At 44.1% G+C, this 18,323-nt stretch overlaps 1 protein-coding gene across 5 annotated transcripts in view; it reads right to left on the bottom strand.

Annotated features, from left to right (window-relative positions):
- The window catches only part of GPR116 (G protein-coupled receptor 116), a 113,511-nt gene that overhangs the window by 33,678 nt on the left and 61,510 nt on the right, over positions 1–18,323 (bottom strand). For 4 of the 5 annotated variants that reach the window (XM_010863055.1, XM_010863054.1, XM_010863057.1 and 1 more), the window contains exons 3-7: positions 16,668–16,722; positions 6,323–6,493; positions 3,885–4,061; positions 3,646–3,755; positions 1,015–1,073 (exon numbers count right to left, since the gene is read on the bottom strand). In XM_010863055.1, coding sequence (XP_010861357.1) covers positions 1,015–1,073; positions 3,646–3,755; positions 3,885–4,061; positions 6,323–6,493; positions 16,668–16,722 — 572 coding nt within the window. The remainder of the gene's footprint in view (positions 1–1,014; positions 1,074–3,645; positions 3,756–3,884; positions 4,062–6,322; positions 6,494–16,667; positions 16,723–18,323) is intronic. The other variant, XM_010863058.1, reaches the window with a different exon arrangement.

Raw genomic sequence — 18,323 nt, 5'->3', positions numbered from 1 at the left:
GGGGTGGAGTGAATTGAATCCCACAAGTAGTCCACGGGTATTAAGTACAAGGTAGAGACTGTTGTCACACAGTCATGCTGACCCAGGGTTACCAGCTATGCTGAATATCCAGTGAAGTCAGAATCCTCAATGCTTCTAGAAACATTCTTAATTTTTCAATTGGCAAGTGACTTTTTGAAACACTGGGCAAACATACTCAGGGCTGTCAGGGCACCTAACTCCACGGGGAGGCATTACATGGTGTTGTACAACATTATAGCCATGGCTGACTGGCTAATTTTCTAAAGTAAAGGCATATTTGGGACTTTCCTGGTGTCCAGTGGCTGAGACTCTGTGCTCCCAATGCAGGGGGCCTGGATTTGCTCCCTGGTCAGGGAACTAGATCCCACATGCTGCAACTAAAGATTCCATGTGCGGCGACTAAGACCTGGCACAGCCAAATAAATAAATGTTAAAAAATAAAATAAAATAAGGGCATCATTGCATGACATTATTTCATTTTTGTATTTCTGACCTTCTAGATGCCACATCTTTGTTTGCATAATTCATGCATGCATAGAATAACACAAATCTTTTTCTCACATTCCCCCTAGATAGGTACATCTCTAAGGAGTGAACTACTGTTCATTATTTCCTTCCCCTTTAAGCCCCGGAAATCTGGCTTTGTCTTCACCTCTATCAAACTGTTCCCATTGGGCATCCCAGATGGTGCTCCTCTAACAGGCTTTTGCTTTTTCATTAACCTTTTGGTATCTGCCAATGGAAGCGTGCATGTATGCTAAGTCGCTTCAGTCGTGTCCGACTCTTTGCGACCCTATGAAGGGTAGCCTGCCAGGCTACTTTGTCCTTGGGATTCTCCAGGTGAGAATACTGGAGTGAGTTGTCAAGCCCTCCTCCAGAGGATTTTCCCACCCAGGGATCAAACCCATGTCACCTGCGGCTCCTGCCTTGCAGGCAGATTCTTTACCACTGAGCCCGCCATTGGATAAAATTACCCTGTTATAGCATTCTTACCTGAACCCTGTCACCGTCACCAATTTGAAGCCTGGTAAAATACTGTAACCCTTCCAGAACTGGAAAATAAAGCAAGACGAGTACCATTAATCAAGGTCCACTGAAAGATATGTCAAATGATTTGAAAGAGTAAAAAGTGTGTATTTCTTATCGTGTGTGCATGCTCAGTCACTTCTGATGTGTCCAGGCAAGCATACTGGAGTGGGTTGCCACGCCCTCCTTCAGGAGATCTTCCCATCCCAGGGATTGAACACGTGTCTCCTGTGTCTAATGCATTGAAGGTGGATTTTTTACCCACTGAGCCACCAAAGAAGCCCATATTACTTATCTTCTTGGGTAAAATGCTCTCTGTATATTTTGTTAAGTGGCCGAACAAGCGCTAGCTTTGTCAGATCTTTGGAGAAGTAATTCCTATTTACCTGGGTCATTCTGGGTTCTCCAGGAAGCAAACGCCAGAGTAAATGTGCAAAAATATTGACTTAGGGAGACTCCCTGGTGGCTCAGTAGTAATCCACCTGCCAGTTCAGGAGACACGGATTCAATCCCTGGTCTGGGAAGATTCCACATACCTCAGGGAAACCAAGCCCGAGACCCACAACTACTGAGCTGACATGCTGCAAGTACTGAAGCCCACTTGCCCTAGAGTCTCTGCTCTGGAACAAGAGAAGCCACTGCAATTAGAAGCCCACGCATCACCAGGAAGAGCAGCCCCACTCACTGCAACTAGAGCAAGTCCACACACAGCAACGAAGACCCAGCACAGCCATAAACAAGTTAAATTAAAAAAAAAAAAAAGACTTAGGAAATGCCTAGAGGAAAGCAATGAGGAGGCATCAGAGAAGGCAGACAGAGCCATCAGACCCGAGCGCAACTGAACAGGAGGGGAGGTGAGATGAAATCATCTAGACTGAGCCTAGAAGCACAGTGCAGCCTTCAAAGGAGTCAGGCATTTGTTAGACAGATCTGCCCTGCTCATTCACTGGTAGTGGGCAGCAGTTGGGACCCACGGTCAGTTTACATTTCCCGCAGTTGGAAATCTACCAGGTGTCTTCTTGTGACCAATACAGTGCCTGATTCCTCACTAAACATATCACAGTTTGGGTTGAGCCAATGTGGTTTTTACTGATGTTTTTAACTCCACTTTGTTTCCCTGAATTCCAACTCTGCAGGAGATTCAATTTGAATCAAGTTACATTTACAGGGTAGATTACACCTGCAAAGTGCTGTGTTAGGGAGCTGGATGGGCAGGATCAAACAATTAATATGTTACAATCTTTTTTCCTCAAAAGTATACAATGTCGTGTGATATGTGTAGTGTGACTTGCTGCATGAGGAGGAGTCTCATGCTGTGCAGAACTATTACATGCCTGATATGCAAATCGGATATCCAAGAACTCTCCTGTATCAGCATTGCATCATGGCACCGATTACAAATATTAACCCCTACTTGACTAGGGTAAGCGGGAGGCTGCTCCTGGTTTGAGCAGGCGGTTGGCTGCCTGGAGAGTTAAGGGGAGTCATTACATCTACCTATAGCAATTTGTCCCACACCAGTTGAGAAGCTCTATTCCAAGTGAGTTGATTCAACCAAAGTATTTAGGTTTAGATGAATTAATCCAATGTAAAGCACTTAGAACAGTGTTTGGCACACATTTTACATTGAGGGAATACTCTTTAATTTAACATGAGCAGATTTTCACATGCATACATACTTTTTCGTATTCTTTTCTATTATGGTTGATCACAGGATACTGAATATAGTTCCCTATGCTATCCATTTATGTATAATCCATTTTATGGGATTAAAACGAAACTGAAACTAGAGACATCCCCCCCAAAAAACTATCCCATTTTTTATCCATTCTATGTATAATAGTTTACATCTGCTGACCCCAAACTCCCAGTCCTTTCCTCCACTCCCCTTTGATAGCAAGTCTGTGCTCTGGATCTGCGAGTCTGTTTCTGGTATGTGGAATCTGAAGTATGACACAGATGAATCTATCTACATGAGTAAATTTAAATCTGCCTTAAGTGTGAATGCTTAAGGACCTCTAGTATTGAGTGGTGTGGAATCCTCTATGTCAGACTTAACTGTTCTACACAAAAGATGTTAGGGGTTTCATCAGTGTGGAGTGTAAAGATGAATAGAAATGCACTATCTGATACTTCTAGACCAAGGTTTTGGACCTTTGAACAGGTTTTAGTGAGTTAATGCCACCAAATTTTATCTGAATCAATTCTATTCTGGGAAGAATTTCTACCTATATGTCAAGATGATGTCAAAGATGGTAGATCAAGATGATGTCAAGGCCAAGATGGTGTCAAAATGCTCAAGATGATGCCAAAAGCCAAGATGAAGCCAAAGAGGTCAAAATGATGTCAAAGGTCAAGATAATGTCATGGGTCAAGATGATATCAGGTCAAGATGACATCAGGTCAAGATGTCAAAACATCCTCTGAACACAGTATGATTCGAGCAGTTCTTAAATCATCATCCCAGAGGTATAGAAATAATTTCAACATAAACTTCATGAATTCTGACAGATTCAAGCAAACAACCCACTGTAAATGCAATAGATTCAGCTCAGCTCAGAGTTTGTTAGTGAAGAAACGCCTGGAACCATAACCCACCGCTGTTTCCAGGTCAGTCTTGTAGGACTTATAGAGGGCAGAGGAAGAGTTCTTGAGGTCTTCTTGAAAGCCCACATTGAGTCTGACCGACATTCTCAGGATAATATCTGCTGAGAACACAGGGCCATATTTTTAAAATCCCATGTTAGCATTGAGTACACACAGGACAGAGAAACATTTTCTTGAGTTGATATCAAATGGGCACTCAACAAACAAACATTCAATGACCAGTTACTTACCTCCCTGGAGCTGGCAAAAAGGTCCCTTGGGAGGCAGTCCCTTAAGGCAACTGCAGTGATGCCCTGCAGAGGAACCATCATGTCCCTGACAAGTGAGATTGTGGAGGCAACTTTCCTGAGGCCACTCATAGCCTGTCTCACAGGAGCACCAGATTTCATTTCCAGTAGGCCTGCAGACTGTCATCAACCAGAACAGTGAGGAGAAAAAAGGTGTAATTTATAGATTACAAGTTCTTATGCTTGTAGGAAATCCTAACACCACTCCATATTGCCCTTCTGGGAAGTTCAGTGGCTTTGCATGAGGTTCTCGTAATTCCCATACATATCACCTTTTGTGAGGCATGGCCATCTAAAAGAAGGCAATGCTAACTATCCCAGCCACTGCCTACAATGATAAGATGGTAAACAGATTCTCAGACTTTGAGTATATGGCAGCCAACCTCTAAGATGGCCCCAGCCATCCTTGCCTCTGGGTACTCACACCCTGTTATAGATTCCTGCTGGCTCAGTGCTAAAGAATCCACCTGCCAATGCAGGAGAAACAGGTTCAACCCCTGAGTTGGGAAGATTCCCTAGAGAAGGAAAAGGTTACCCACTCTAGTATTCTTACCTGAGAAATCCCATGGGCAGAGGAGCCTGGGGGGCTATAGTCCATGGGGTTGCAGAAGAGTTGGACATGACTTAGTGACTAAGCAGCAACAATAACTCATATTATACTAGGATTGTTCTGGATGACCAACAGAATCCAGCAGAAGTGGTGCTATATCACTTCTGAGGTTGGGTTATAGAAGACAATGTGGATTCCCTCTTGGTTACATGTGCTCTCTCTCTCTCTCTCTCTCTCTCTCCCTCTGATCACTTGGTCTGGGGGAAGCCAGCTGCATTGATGAGGACATGTCACAGAGAGGCCTACATGATTAGGAACGGGGGTCCCCAGCCGATAGCTATGGAGGAGCTGAGGATCTACCAGCAACCATGTGTGTGAGCGTGGAAGCAGGTTTTCCAGCCCCAGTTGAGCCTTCAGATGACTGCAACTCAGGCTAATGGCTTGACTACAGCCTCACAAGAGACCCTGAGCCAGAGACATCCAGCTAAACTCTTCCTGGATTTCTGGCCTTCAGAAACTGTGTAACATGATAAATGTTTGTTGCTTTTGTTTGTTTGCTTTGGCTGCGCCATGTGGCTTATGGGATCTTAGTTTCCCAACCAGGGATCAAATCCATGCTCTTGGCAGTGAAAACGCAGAGTCCTAACCACTGGACTGCCAGGGAATCCTAAGTTTGTTGTTTTAAGATGCTAAGTTTCGGAGAAGCAATAGATAACAAATATAGAATATAATTCTAAACTTGTGCCTTTTATAATCAAGCCAGATGTGACCAGCCCAAGCAGAACCTAATCCCACTGAAAACTGACATTGAAAAATGCTCTGAAGACTTTGAAGTTATATCTAAAACTGCACTAACACCATATTCCTGGGAATTCTGCAGGCGGGCATCTAGGCAAAGGCCCACAGGATGACTTTCCAAAGCAAAGTCATCAAAGAACTGTTGCTGAAATAGAAGGGACACCCAGGCCCCCGGAATCCCTGGACACCGCTGCTGTCCTGTGCGCCAGTAGTAGGAGAGGGTGAAGCAGAAACAGGGAAGTCAAGGCTGCTAGTGAGTGTGGTGGGCACTGGTAATTCGAAGGAAACCAATGAGACCCTTTTGGTCAAAAATCTCTCTCTTACTGACCTGAAATCCCACTGCTAAAGCCTTTTTGGTTGTTTTGTTTTGTTGGTGCTGTTTTCATTTGCTTGTTTTTGAGATAGATGTAGGGGTGGGATTTGAATAACTTTGGACTCCCACGTGAAAAATGAATGTGCCTTAAGGATGGCAAAAGTGACCATCCCCAGACCATCTACCACATTCCAGGTATTGTTTAGTATTTGACACACATTGTCCAGCCTTAAAAATACTCTGTTTTGTGTACTAGGATTTAAAATGCCTTTCAGATAACTGATAAGAACCTACTGAATAGCACAAGGAACTCTATTCAATACTCTTTCGTGATCTATGTGGGAGAAGAATCTAAAAATGAATAGATACATGTGTATATATAACTGATTCACTTTGTTGTATGGTGGGAACTAACACAATATTGCAAATCAACCATACTTCAATAAAAAATTAATTAGAAATACCTTTCTTGAAAGGATCATAACATAAGCTGTTGGAAGAGAGGAAGGGGGAGACATAGAAAAGGGGGGAGGAAATTTGGGGTGCTAAGATATGAATATTGGGTCAGTAAGTCTCCTCACCCACCCATCCATTGCCTCCTGTCTGAGGTTCACTCTTCCCAGGCTGCTCCCCTCCACACCCCGCATTCCCAAGCAGCCCAGAGTAGTTTCTTCTGATTAGTTCAATCCTCCTCTTTCAAGCAATAGGCCTTTTACTCACCTGTTGACACCTCGATGCTCAAAATGTCAGTAGCTAGGTCAGTGTCATTCCCTTGAATTGGAAAACTGAGGTTGTTCAAATAAGCTTTAATAGGTTCCAGGAAGGAGGCATTTTCAAAACTGATCTCAACATCGACGGTGAACTCTTGAGCTGCAGGGCTGCTTATGGCAACTGGAAAGAAAGCAGACAAAGGCTGTGAGCACATACCATGTGGGGAGGAGAGAGAACACACTGACATTTTAGAACTTAAAGCCAATGAAACTTAGGAGTTTAGGATGAGCATATACACACTACTATGTATAAAGTAGATAACCAACAAGGACTCTACCATATAGCACGGGGAACTCTACTCAATACTCTGTAATAACATATAGGGGGAGAGAGTCTGAAAAAGAATGGATATACGTATATGTATAACTGAATCACTCTGCTGTACACCTGAAATTAACACAACACTGAAGGTCAACTATACGCCAACATAAAACATTTTTAAAAAGCCAATGATGGAGACACGTGGATGCCTTTAAGAACTCATCACCCTTTAAGAATTTCTAATAAACATTTTTATTTTACGTTTGTTTACTGAGAAAGAGAAGTTTGTTTACTGATCACCACCAAGTCCTCCCTTCATGGGCTTCCTCTCTATGATTTTGCTATTTAGAGGAGAAATGAAATAGATCTAACTGGTATCAGCACCGTGGTCTCCAGGCATTTGAGAGCTTCACAGACCAAGATGAGAACTTGTCCGTCCTCTCCATTCTCATAACCCCTCTTTGATGTCCAAGGCTGTGTGAGAACAGACTCTAATGAGACAAGAATAGAAGCAGGGAGACCCAGCAGGGGAACTTGGCAACTGTCTAGACAATCAAAGCCAGAGTCCTGACTCACCAGAATGAGTCAGTACATTTCTGACATCGCTCAACGGTCATGCACGTGTTTTGAGAGCTCAAGGATGCATGGTTTGAAGACCTCTGGAAAAAGCCACTAGTTAATTCCCTTTGTTCTTAGCCTGTGCACGCACTGTGGACTCTTTGTTCTCACTCTGTATCTCCCTTGTCCAGAACATGATAGACACTCAACAAAAGCAAAATTGGCAAATTGGAAAGTAAAATAAAAGAGACCTTCAGCAATTCATTGTTTTTCCAAATTGTCTCCAAACTGGTTGCCTGGACGGCATTCTAGATGCGTCTGCTTCCCACACCAGGCAAGCCAGACAATAGATCTACCGGAAGGTGCCTTCGTGGTTTCCACTATTGCATCACATCTGGAACACTGGCTGTAAGCTTCTTAGGGGCAGAAACTGCTTCTTTCACTTCTCATGGCCTTACCCACTCCATCTGGCATGGAGCCCAGCACGTAATAAATTCATGTCCAGTAGATTCTTGTTAAACCTGTGACTTCTGAGTTGAGTCTCAGATTCACCTTTTTGTCATAGACAGAACCTGTGGTTCACTCTTGGCTGAAATACATAACTGGAACAGAAGCCATGGGCTTGGTTGGTAGCTAATGCAGAGCCTTTAGAGAATAGGAGAATCTTTTTATACAGATGCCTTGAGAAGACAAGTTGTGGCTTATTTTATTTTGCTGGTCAAGTAAGGAAAAGATTAATGAATACTTGTAAAATTTTTCCTTTTAAAATATAAGTAAAATCTGCAAAAATGTAAAATCTGGAAGTATGATATATCATATATATGACTATATATATTTAAAATAATATATATGATATATAAAATGATAATATATAAATATACATGATATGTTATATATAAATCTAAAACCTTAACATTAAAATTCTATATCTGTTTTCTAAAAGGGCAAAGAATGTCTCTCATAATATTGTAAGATTTGTTTTAAATATTCCAAGGATTATTTATGTGCAAACCTAAAATGAAATACATTTACTATGGGAAACTCCAACTGATAAATGTTTATTGCAGAAAATGGTAGTATTTGTCCACTTAGAGGTGTAAACTCTGTTTTTCTAGGAGTTTGGTTTTACTTATCAACCTTGTTGAGAATTATTTCTTTTTGGCATTCATCAACTTGCTATAACTAACTCAACCCTTTAAAAATGTCTGTGCACATTTTCTTAAAATTACAAATGCCTCTTAAGCTGTTTCTTCCATATAAACATGTATTTACAAGTAGAACACAGTGACTTTTAAAACCTAGAATGGAATCTCAGTCTGTCATGATACTACGGCATATCTTGAAGTTTCCTGTTTTCTTTCTGATTTGCAAATGATTCTATGATGAAAAGCAAGCTTCCTGGAAGGACTGCGAGTCTTCTCCTGAGCGATCCTAACCTGTATGTTGTCTGCTAGGAACATTTGCAAAGGTGGCTGCATGATATTTGCAAGGTCTGTTTGAGAGCACATTCTTTTCCTGAAAGGTAATGCAGCCATGTTTATGCTTTCCAGAGGATTCAGAAGCTCCAGGATCCTCTTTGCTGTGGTCAGTCTACTCCCCTCCCATGAATGAATGTAAACAGGATTTCCTGGACAGTAGCTGCTTTTCTGATAAGTGAGGTCAGTAACAATCCCACATCACCCACTTCATCACCTGCATCTTTGCCTCCCAGGGTCTGATCCCAGCATGATTTCAGTGCCTGCCTAAAGGCAGTTAGTGTAATTCATCCCTGAGCCCACCTTTCTCTACATGCTCAGAGAACAAGCATGTACTTGAAAAGCACATGGTAATTCCTGGACGTCATCATTCCCCACTGAAACCAAGGTAGTTCTTCTGCTGAGACCCTACAAGAAGCTGAGCCAAAAGCCTAAAATACTACTAAGAGGGGACTTTCCTGATGGTCAAGTGGTTAAGAATCTGCCTTGCAATGCAGAGGATGGGGGTTCGATTCCTGGTCTGGGAACTAAGATCCCACATGCCACAGAGTAACCAAGCCTGTGCCACAGTTAGAGAGTCTGTGTGCCACCAAGAAAGATCCTACATGACTCAAGAAGATCCCATGTGCCACAACTAAGACTCGACACAGACAAATAAATAAATATTTAAATACATAAATATGAAAATAAACGAATAATAAAATAGCTCTCTGAAAGTATATTCCAATGAGGACTGTTCCTGTGACTCTAGTGAGTTATAGTCTATGGCATCTGTGTCCGTTTTCTTTTTTGCCTTGCTGAGCAGCATATAGGATCTTAGTTCCCTGAACAGAGATTGAACCCATGTCCCCTGCAGTGGGAGCACGATGTTTTAACCACTGGACTGCCAGGGAAGTCCCTGTGCAAGTAATCACTAAAGCACCAGCCTCTGAGACCCTCTTCTCCTCATCCATGTTTTATGTTCTTGACAACTTCTAAGGGAGTTTCAGAATAACCCTCAGCCTGAGCAGTGATTCTCCAGAGACTAAGGATGGGGAAATTTTAATAGAGAAATGTCTTCTTGAAAATGGTCAGTTCTTCAAACAGGCTCAAGAACTCAGGCATAGTAACTCAGAAAGGTGTGTACAGGCTGGTCCTTGAGAATCATCTATTCCAGTGGTCCCCACCCCTGGCTGATGATCACCACAGGTAGGGAATTCTACACACAAATACTTTGGAGCCTCAACTCAGGTGAGTCAAGGTAGAATCTTTATCAGTTAGGTCCAGAAATCTGTAGCCTGGGCTGAAGAAGATGCCCGTCCTGATTTGGGTCATTTCTCCCTGTCTAGAGTATCATGGTGCCATGGGCAAACAGAACACGGAAACACCACTGGGCCTCCAGTCCCTGTAACGCCCCAGGGAGAGTACCTGAATTTAAGGGACAAAGCCCAGATGCTCAGGATCAGCATGACTGCAGAGGGTGGGGTCAGGGGGCATGCTTTGGGGTCGAAAGACCACTCTCTGTCCTCTTTGCCTCCTCCAAACCTAAGGGCTTCCGAGCTTGGGACAGAGAAGCTGGTGGTCCTGCCAAGGCTACAAGGGACCCAGAAGGAACACGACCATGCCTCCACACTAAGTGTACATTTTAGATGCCCTTCTGTGCTCCTCGCCTGCCTCCGGGCCACCTGATTCCAGACAGTTCAGTGTGTTTTGTCTTGAGCTCCTTCATCCTGGTATTGTTTGTCTGAATTCTCACAGACTCACGGATACCCCAGTGGAAGGCAGATCATCAGTGTCACAGATGCAGGCCTCTCATCGGCCCTGGAAAGCACAAACCAGCCAGGATTTCCCCTCTCCTTTCCCATAAATCACTGCCCGCCACACAGCACTTATCTTAAAGAGACATTTCTGGAAAGCTGGCCACAAACTGTGACACACAGTTCTGGGTCTTAATCACAGCTGTTTAAGCCAATGATGCAATTTTCGCCTGACCACTTCACTGGGAATTATGGCTCCTTCAGAAGTCAGAGACTGAGTCAATGCATGTATCAATTTCCCACCTGCAATAGAACGAGCCTGCTGACTTTGCCCAGGAAAAATGGGTTCACTCTGGTTTTCTCTTGACCAACAGGGACCACGCCTTTTTATTATGGAAGATTTGGCTCTCTGGTTTCTCCCCCTTAGTCCTGTAGCAGGTAAATATTAAAAGCTACCTGTTCTGCTTGTTTCCTAACATGGTCTAGTAGGTAGCAGTCTGGCAGCATCGTCTGGCTCTACTAAAGCATTGTCAGTGGAGAATCAAAGATCCTGTTTCTCCCTTTAGCCTTTAGAAAGGTTTGTTCACGCAGGGGAAAACTGCCAGAACCCCAGGGGCAGATGCGGATGGGTGGGGTGGGGAGGGTGGGCAGCACTATGGCTTAAAACATTGGGCTGTGAGGTCTAAAGAAAAGAGTCAATTCTGGTCACTTGTTATACACCCGAATAATCAAAGTCAGCACCATATACCGTGGTATAGTGCCCCTTACTCAATAAAGCTGCTCTGAGAATCACAGCTACATAACCTTCCTCTAAATATGCTAGCGAGATCTCAATTTCCTCCTGCAATATATGCACAAGAAGAAGCCCCAGACCACCATCAGTCTCCTGGAATTCCCTCTGCCTGGAGCTCCCTCCTCCCTCCCTTCTTCCGTCCCATATTTGCTCCTTCTTCCAGGCCTCAACCTGGTCACTCTTTGAGCCCACGGGTGCTCACTGACCCGAGGACTCACAGAATCAAGGCATTGTGAAGTTGTTTGAGTATTTTAAGGATCATTTTGGATAACCACTCTTCAGATGCCCTCTATAAACATTCCTGTCAAGTACTTATTAGATTGGCTTGAATACTTCGCATGACATCAAACTCGCCTTGGTGTAAGTGGTCCAGCCCATCATTAGTCAGTTCTGTTAGTAACTTACATCTAGTTCAGTCCTATTTCTCTGTAGCTGCTGCCACTTCCTTGGCAGTAGCTTTGCCTTTTGCAGACTCCCATTGTGTGATGACTCTGCTTTCCATATTACAAACTTTATACCCTATCCTCATAACCAGATTAAAAGTTGACAGCAGGCAGGCAGTGAGTTTTATGTTCTTGGTGCCCAAAAGGCATTCGATAAATACATACTAAATACATGTTGGAGAGAATGTTTTGCTAAAAAAACAAAACAAGCCATGGCGTGGAATCTCACAGGCAAGAGCCAGAAACACAAGTTGAAAACTGTGACTTGTAACTATGAACTTGGACTTGGAGCCAGGGCTGAGATAAATGTCCTCTTACCTGGGAGGCTACTGAACTCTGTGAGCCAAGTTTTGGTTGTTTATAAACAGAGCACTATTTTCTCTGCTCAATTGTTACTAAGGAGCTGAGGTATGAAGACCCCTAACAAACAGCCTGGCATATAGTAGCCACTTTGAAACAGCATGTAGAAATAATAATACTGATCATAATGAGGATTATCATTTATGCACATGTCTGCTGGCAGGTCAACAAAACCTCTGATTCTGTTCTAACCAGGTCTCCCTTTTGAGTTAGGGAAGCAAACAAACAGGCAGAGCACACCAGCGCTGCTTTCTCCTTACTCTGCCACCACCACTGCCGGCTCAGAGCCTGAAACGCCACAAGTTATCATACGGAAGAGAGTGCCAGGAGAACCTGCAAATCTCTTCCCCAGCCTGGAGAAGGCACTGCATTTCCTGAACCCAGATCAAAAAGAGCCAGCCACACCTGGACTGCAGATCTACAGAAAGTTCAGGATTTCCAGGCTGGCAGCTGGCAACCCAACCTGGTAGGAACCTCGCTCTCCCTGAACAGGCACGAAGACAGAAGCGCCTCCAGCTCGGGGTCAGGACATCCTGGGGCTCCCCTTCTCCCAGTGTCTTCTCCCACCAGCCGTTTCTTCTGAAGCCAAAGAAGAACCAATGTGGACTCTTCAGTCTAGGACCCGAGACACGTTCCCAGTTAACCTCAAAAATCTGGCTTGGGGAACTTGACAGCTGATGTGGAGGATACATTTGTATTATTTCCAACCAACAAGAAACTTTTTTTTAGCAAATACTTTTAAGTCAGGCCATCCAGGCACTTTAGTTATTTGTTTGTTTTTGGCTGCATGTGGGATCTTAGTTCCCAACCGGGGATGGAACCCACACTGCCACAGTGGAAGCATGAAGCCCTAACCACGAGGCCCCCAGGGAAGTCCCAAGAAACTTCTGCTTTCAATCCGCATAAAGACTAAGTTTCCAGCTGACTGGCATGTTTCCAAAATAAGATTTTCATTCCAGCTCTGGCTTCTGCTTATTGCCTCCACCTTCCCAGTTACCCAGGTCTGTGTATTCCCTGTTACCCCTATGTCAAGCCTGTCCCCAGGTCCTTTGGACTCATTTCTCAAAATGTCTTACACAAGTGTTCCCTTTGTCCCTTTCCTAGGTCATTCCAGAGACCTGGCCCATGATGTTCAGCACTGCTGAGCATCCTCGCTGGTCTCCCAGCGCTGACTTCACCTAATTCCTTCAGCCATAACCATCTGGCAAATTCCGATGGCTTCCACTAGTTCTCTCTCTGCGAGCCTCTCAGCTGGTATGGAATCCACGTCCTGGTAGAACTGAGGCAGAATTCTAAATACTCTGACCAGTGCTTTTTTTTCTCTGCTCCCCAAGAACCACTCTGCTCTAACAGGAAGTATTCTGCTATTCTTGTCTCTGGCCTCTGGGTTTTTGTTCAGGCTTCTTTTCCTTAACAGAGTTTTGAAAGAATTTTCCTAAAATGATAATATCATGGCATCCATCCTTCTGCTTTCAGGAGTTATATGAAATCTTCTCTGCACCAAGTATAGTTTGGGCTCTTTCAGACACAACATTTTTATTAAAAGTCAGTTACATTTGTTTTAATTAAAGAAACATTAAAACAAACAAAACAAGTACCCTCTAGATAATGTTATTAATATTGAACAATATGTACTAAATATTATTTAATTCTCTCAACTCCTGTATAGTAATAATATATCTGGAGATTTGTATGTGGGTTTCCAAGGTGGCGCAGTTGGTAAAGAATCTGCCTGACAATGCAAGAGACACAAGAGATGCAATTTCATTCCTGGGTCGGGAAGATCCCCTGGAGTAGGAAAAGTAACCTGCTCCAGTATTCCTGCCTGGAAAATTCCATGGACAGAGGAGCCTGGTGGGCTACAGTCCATGGGATTGCAAAGAGTTGGACACGATTGGATGACAAAGCATGCATACGCACATATTTGTATGTATGTATCTATATGTGGGTTTGGGTATGTGTGATAGATTTTTGACACATAATAGGTGATGGAGGAAGAAGTCTATAGCTCAGAAGAAATATGAGTATTGATCCTCTCTTGAAAGGTGATTTCTATCTCAAAACTTAAAGCTCTAAATATTTGTTCCAGTGCCTCAAAAGAAAATTCCTTTTAAGAATTCTTTCTCTTGAAACCTCTGTTTGCCTCTGTTGGTATTAAGCCTCCAGAACACAGACATTCCTGTGTGGCCTTTGTTGGATTTAACATTCCTGTTGCTTTCCTAGGTTTCCGGGGGTGCGATGCTCTTAACTGCAGCTTACATCCTGAGTATCCGTGACCTAGTGCCTGGGACTTTCCATGATCCGTTCTTGCTTCAGTGATTTGTAAAAGTACCAAAGCCAAACCATCTGTTGTAGGTGATGAGCTGAGTCATTAACACTTCCAAAATGACTCCAGAGGCCCAAGAGCACACAGGACCACATATTTAAAGAAACAGAAAACATGTTCTCCTGGTGATTTATCATTGCCGTGATCATTTTTAATGAAAGCGTGTCTGGAAAAACTGGGGAATGTCAAATTCCTAGACGTGGAAGTGGTTTCCTCCCTGACGGCTGATCTCTCAGGCTGTCACCAAGGGTCACAAATAGTTGGGAAGTGCAGGAAGATGTTACTTTTCCAGCTGTGGGGTCACCAACCATCCCTGAGGAAGCTGGCAGGGACTGGAGCTGGGACTTAACACAAGTGGTTTGATTTCAGGAAGAGAAGTCTTTCAAAATATTTGACTGGGGACCTCGTTGGCCCTGTTGCTGTCACGGGGACGGGAGGGTTCAAGGGGCTGTCGGGGATGGAGTAGAGATGATGGTACTTGTTTTAAAGCACAGGAAGTGCAGTCTGCGCTGTGGACCAGTGGTCCCCACCCTTTTGGGCACCAGGGATTGGTTTCTTGGAAGACAAGTTTTCCATGGACTAGGGTGGGGGGGGTGGGGGTTGGTTTTGGAATGATTTATTGTGCACTTGACTTCCCTGATGGCTCAGATGGTAAAGAATCTGTGTGCAAAGCAGGAAACCTGGGTTCGCTCTGGGTTGGGAAGATCCTCTGGAGAAGGGAATGGCAGCCCACTCCAATCTTCATGCCTGGAGAATCCCATGGACAGAGGAGCCTGGGTGTCTACAGTCCATGGGGTCGCAAAGAGTTGGACACGACTGAACAACTAACACTTTCACTTTTTTCTTGATTTCTATTATTGTTACATCAGCTCCACCTCAGATCATCAGGCATTAGATCCTGGAGGCTGGAGACCCCTGCTGTGGATCACTTCAGGGAACGCAAGGAGGAGGGTGAGTGAGAATCCCATAGGGGTATAAAACCAGGCTAAAACAGAAAAGAAAGGGAAGGAGAGAAGAACAACAGTATAAACTTTCAGTGAGCATTTTGATAGTTTATTAACAATGTGATCGAATTCTCATTTCAGGCACTGGGTAACAGTCGGATCTGGTTATGGCCTGTGAGGGGTCCACCAGATACCTCTATCCTGCGCTCTGGGCAAGCTTGCTCTCCCTGTCAGCCTAATGTCTCTTTCCTACCGCAAGACTGAAAAGAACAAGTCATGATTTAATCCTAGTGCTACAAGTTAAGAAGTTTCTAGATGGTTGGTCTAGCCGCAAAGCCAGCAGACTCTTAGCGAAAAGGGACACAGCCTCTGAATTCACACAAGTGGCTATGACAGAGACACGCCCTCTCTTTATTTGTTCACTGGTTTGTTGAGACATTGGGCTACTGGCCAGGCTACAGAGAGGAAGAGGGTTCAAGGGGGCTCATGTCCCCTGTGAGTGGCAAACAGGAAGCTAAAGAATTGCAGTGCTTTGGGATAGATGTTGGGCCATGAGGATGTGTCACGGATAATGGGAACCCAGGAAAACAGCCCCTCCCTGTCTGGGGAAATTGATGGAAGAGCTTCTAAGACACGAATCCATGTGAATTGATTCCCCAGACAAGCAAAGGGGGCATGGTGGGTGGGATGCTGACTCTGTGACTCTCGCAGATACAGAGATATGTGAGAGGATGATCGGATTTATGCAGGGAAATAACAGCATCCAGTTGATGCTATAGCAAGATTGTTGTGATGGAAGGAGGATCTGGTCCTTGGAAAATGTAGCCTCCAGACAGACCCACCTGCCCCAGGTCTCACATGGGAGAGGGGACACTGAGGCTCATCTTGCAGGTGTTCACAGCTCTCACCTGCCCCCGACCCTCCAAAAGGCAGAGCCCTGTGTTTCCCAGACCTCTTCTTTGGAATTTAGTGAGGAAATTGGAATGGGAAACAGAGGAGGACTTGGGTCTAGTGGTTAAATTGATCCCTGAGACTAAGTGAGGAGTGAAAGGAGCCAAGATTAAAAGAAAAAGGAAAAAGAAAAGAGGCAATGCTGCTGGGTTGAGAGGAGAGAAGTGGCTTTTTGGTGGTGGTACAGGGCTGCTGGGGCAAGGGCCATGGGGTAATCTTCGGGATCTGAGGAGTGGTGACGGGACAGGACACTTGGATGGAGGGTATTGATAAGATCCCTTTAATATCATTTGACAGAGAATGGAGCGCCTTCGCAGTTACTTCTAGAAATTGAACCCTGAGGCTCTTGGAGACCGAATCATGTAGATACCAGTGTTTCAAAAAGTTACAACACATGCTGTTTGATGGGACTTACTAGAAAAGACAGTCAAGGAAATGTTTACATACCAGCTCGTTTTTGTCTTACTGGATCCTCCTCCATTAGTTCATGTTCATGGAGAAGCTGAAAGAACATTTTAAAAATAGTCAGTGAGTGTTATCAATGTCTTTTCATGATGCTTTTCTGCTCACAGGCCCGGAAATGTTCAAGCTGAGCGTAGGGCTGCTGGCTCTGGGTCAATACCTCATGCCCTGTGAATGGCGGGCCACCAGCAATGGGAGGGTAGGGAAGATGCGATGGATTGGCCTCTGGGATATGACCTTGGCATTGACTTTTTATAGACCAGTCACTAGATCCAGAAGCGGAAGAAATCAGCCTATCTGAGTCTCAGAGTTCCTGCAGCTTGAGGCCTGTCAAGAAGTATAAATTATGCTGTTCTCCATTGCACTGGGGCTTGAATCCTGAGTCATTCGGGCGGCATTTCAGACGAGTCTCACGACCTCTCCTCTGCACTCACTCAGCCTGTCCCCACCCCAGTATTTCTGTGGCCTTGGGACTATTTAGGTTATGCATGTTTAGAAATTATTTTCTCCTTCTCTAGCCCTTTTACTCCTAGATGGTCTTATGGTTGCTTTCTGGGGCAAGGCCTTTGAGACCCAGCTCTAGAGCCAGACTGCTAGGGTACAGAGCTGTGCCCCTTACTCGCCTGCGACTTTGAGGAAGTTACTTAGTCTCTTTGAGCCTCAGTTTTCTTTTCTGTAAAATGGAATAATAGTGCTGACCTCATAGAATTGTTACGAGAATCAAGCCAACTGCAATGTGGAATATACTAAGCTCTTAAAAGCATTAGTTATATCATATAGTATGATAGTTAAGAGTTAAGTACTCTGCAGACATTGATTCAAATCCTAGCTCTTCCATAAAATGGCTGTGTGACCATGAGCAAGTTACTTAACCTTTCTGTGCCTCAGCACTCACCTGTAGTATACAGATACAAATAGCTTGCCTCCTGAGGTTGTTGTGAGGAGCAAATGATTAATCAATGTAGAACACTAGAATAGCTTTAGTGACATAGTAAGTGCTATTCTGGGGCACGGCATCACACTGTTCTGGGGGCACCATTCACACAGAACACCCCTGCCCCCCCGACTGCATAAACCACTTGCTTCATCTCCATAAAGCTCATCTACTGTCAACACGTGGCTTCTTTAAGAACTGACATTGATTGGCTTTGCTGCTGGGCTCACTGCCAGCTCTGAAGCTTATAACCTCACCTTGACCTGATATATCAATAACCTCAGATATGCAGATGACACCACCCTTATGGCAGAAAGTGAAGAGGAACTCAAAAGCCTCTTGATGAAAGTGAAAGTGGAGAGTGAAAAAGTTGGCTTAAAGCTCAACATTCAGAAAACGAAGATCATGGCATCCGGTCCCACCACTTCATGGGAAATAGATGGGGAAACAGTGGAAACAGTGTCAGACTTTATTTTTCTGGGCTCCAAAATCACTACAGATGGTGACTGCAGCCATGAAATTAAAAGACACTTACTCCTTGGAAGGAAAATTATGACTAACCTAGATAGCATATTCAAAAGCAGAGATGTTACTTTGCCAACAAAGGTTCGTCTAGTCAAGGCTATGGTTTTTCCTGTGGTCATGTATGGATGTGAGAGTTGGACTGTGAAGAAGGCTGAGCGCCGAAGAATCGATGCTTTTGATGT

The sequence above is a fragment of the Bison bison genome, unplaced genomic scaffold (genome assembly GCF_000754665.1).
Source record: "Bison bison bison isolate TAMUID 2011002044 unplaced genomic scaffold, Bison_UMD1.0 scf7180017864487, whole genome shotgun sequence".
Lineage (NCBI taxonomy): Eukaryota > Metazoa > Chordata > Mammalia > Artiodactyla > Bovidae > Bison > Bison bison.
Note: the sequence above shows the minus strand (reverse complement) of the source record. Positions and strands in the feature narration are given on the sequence as shown.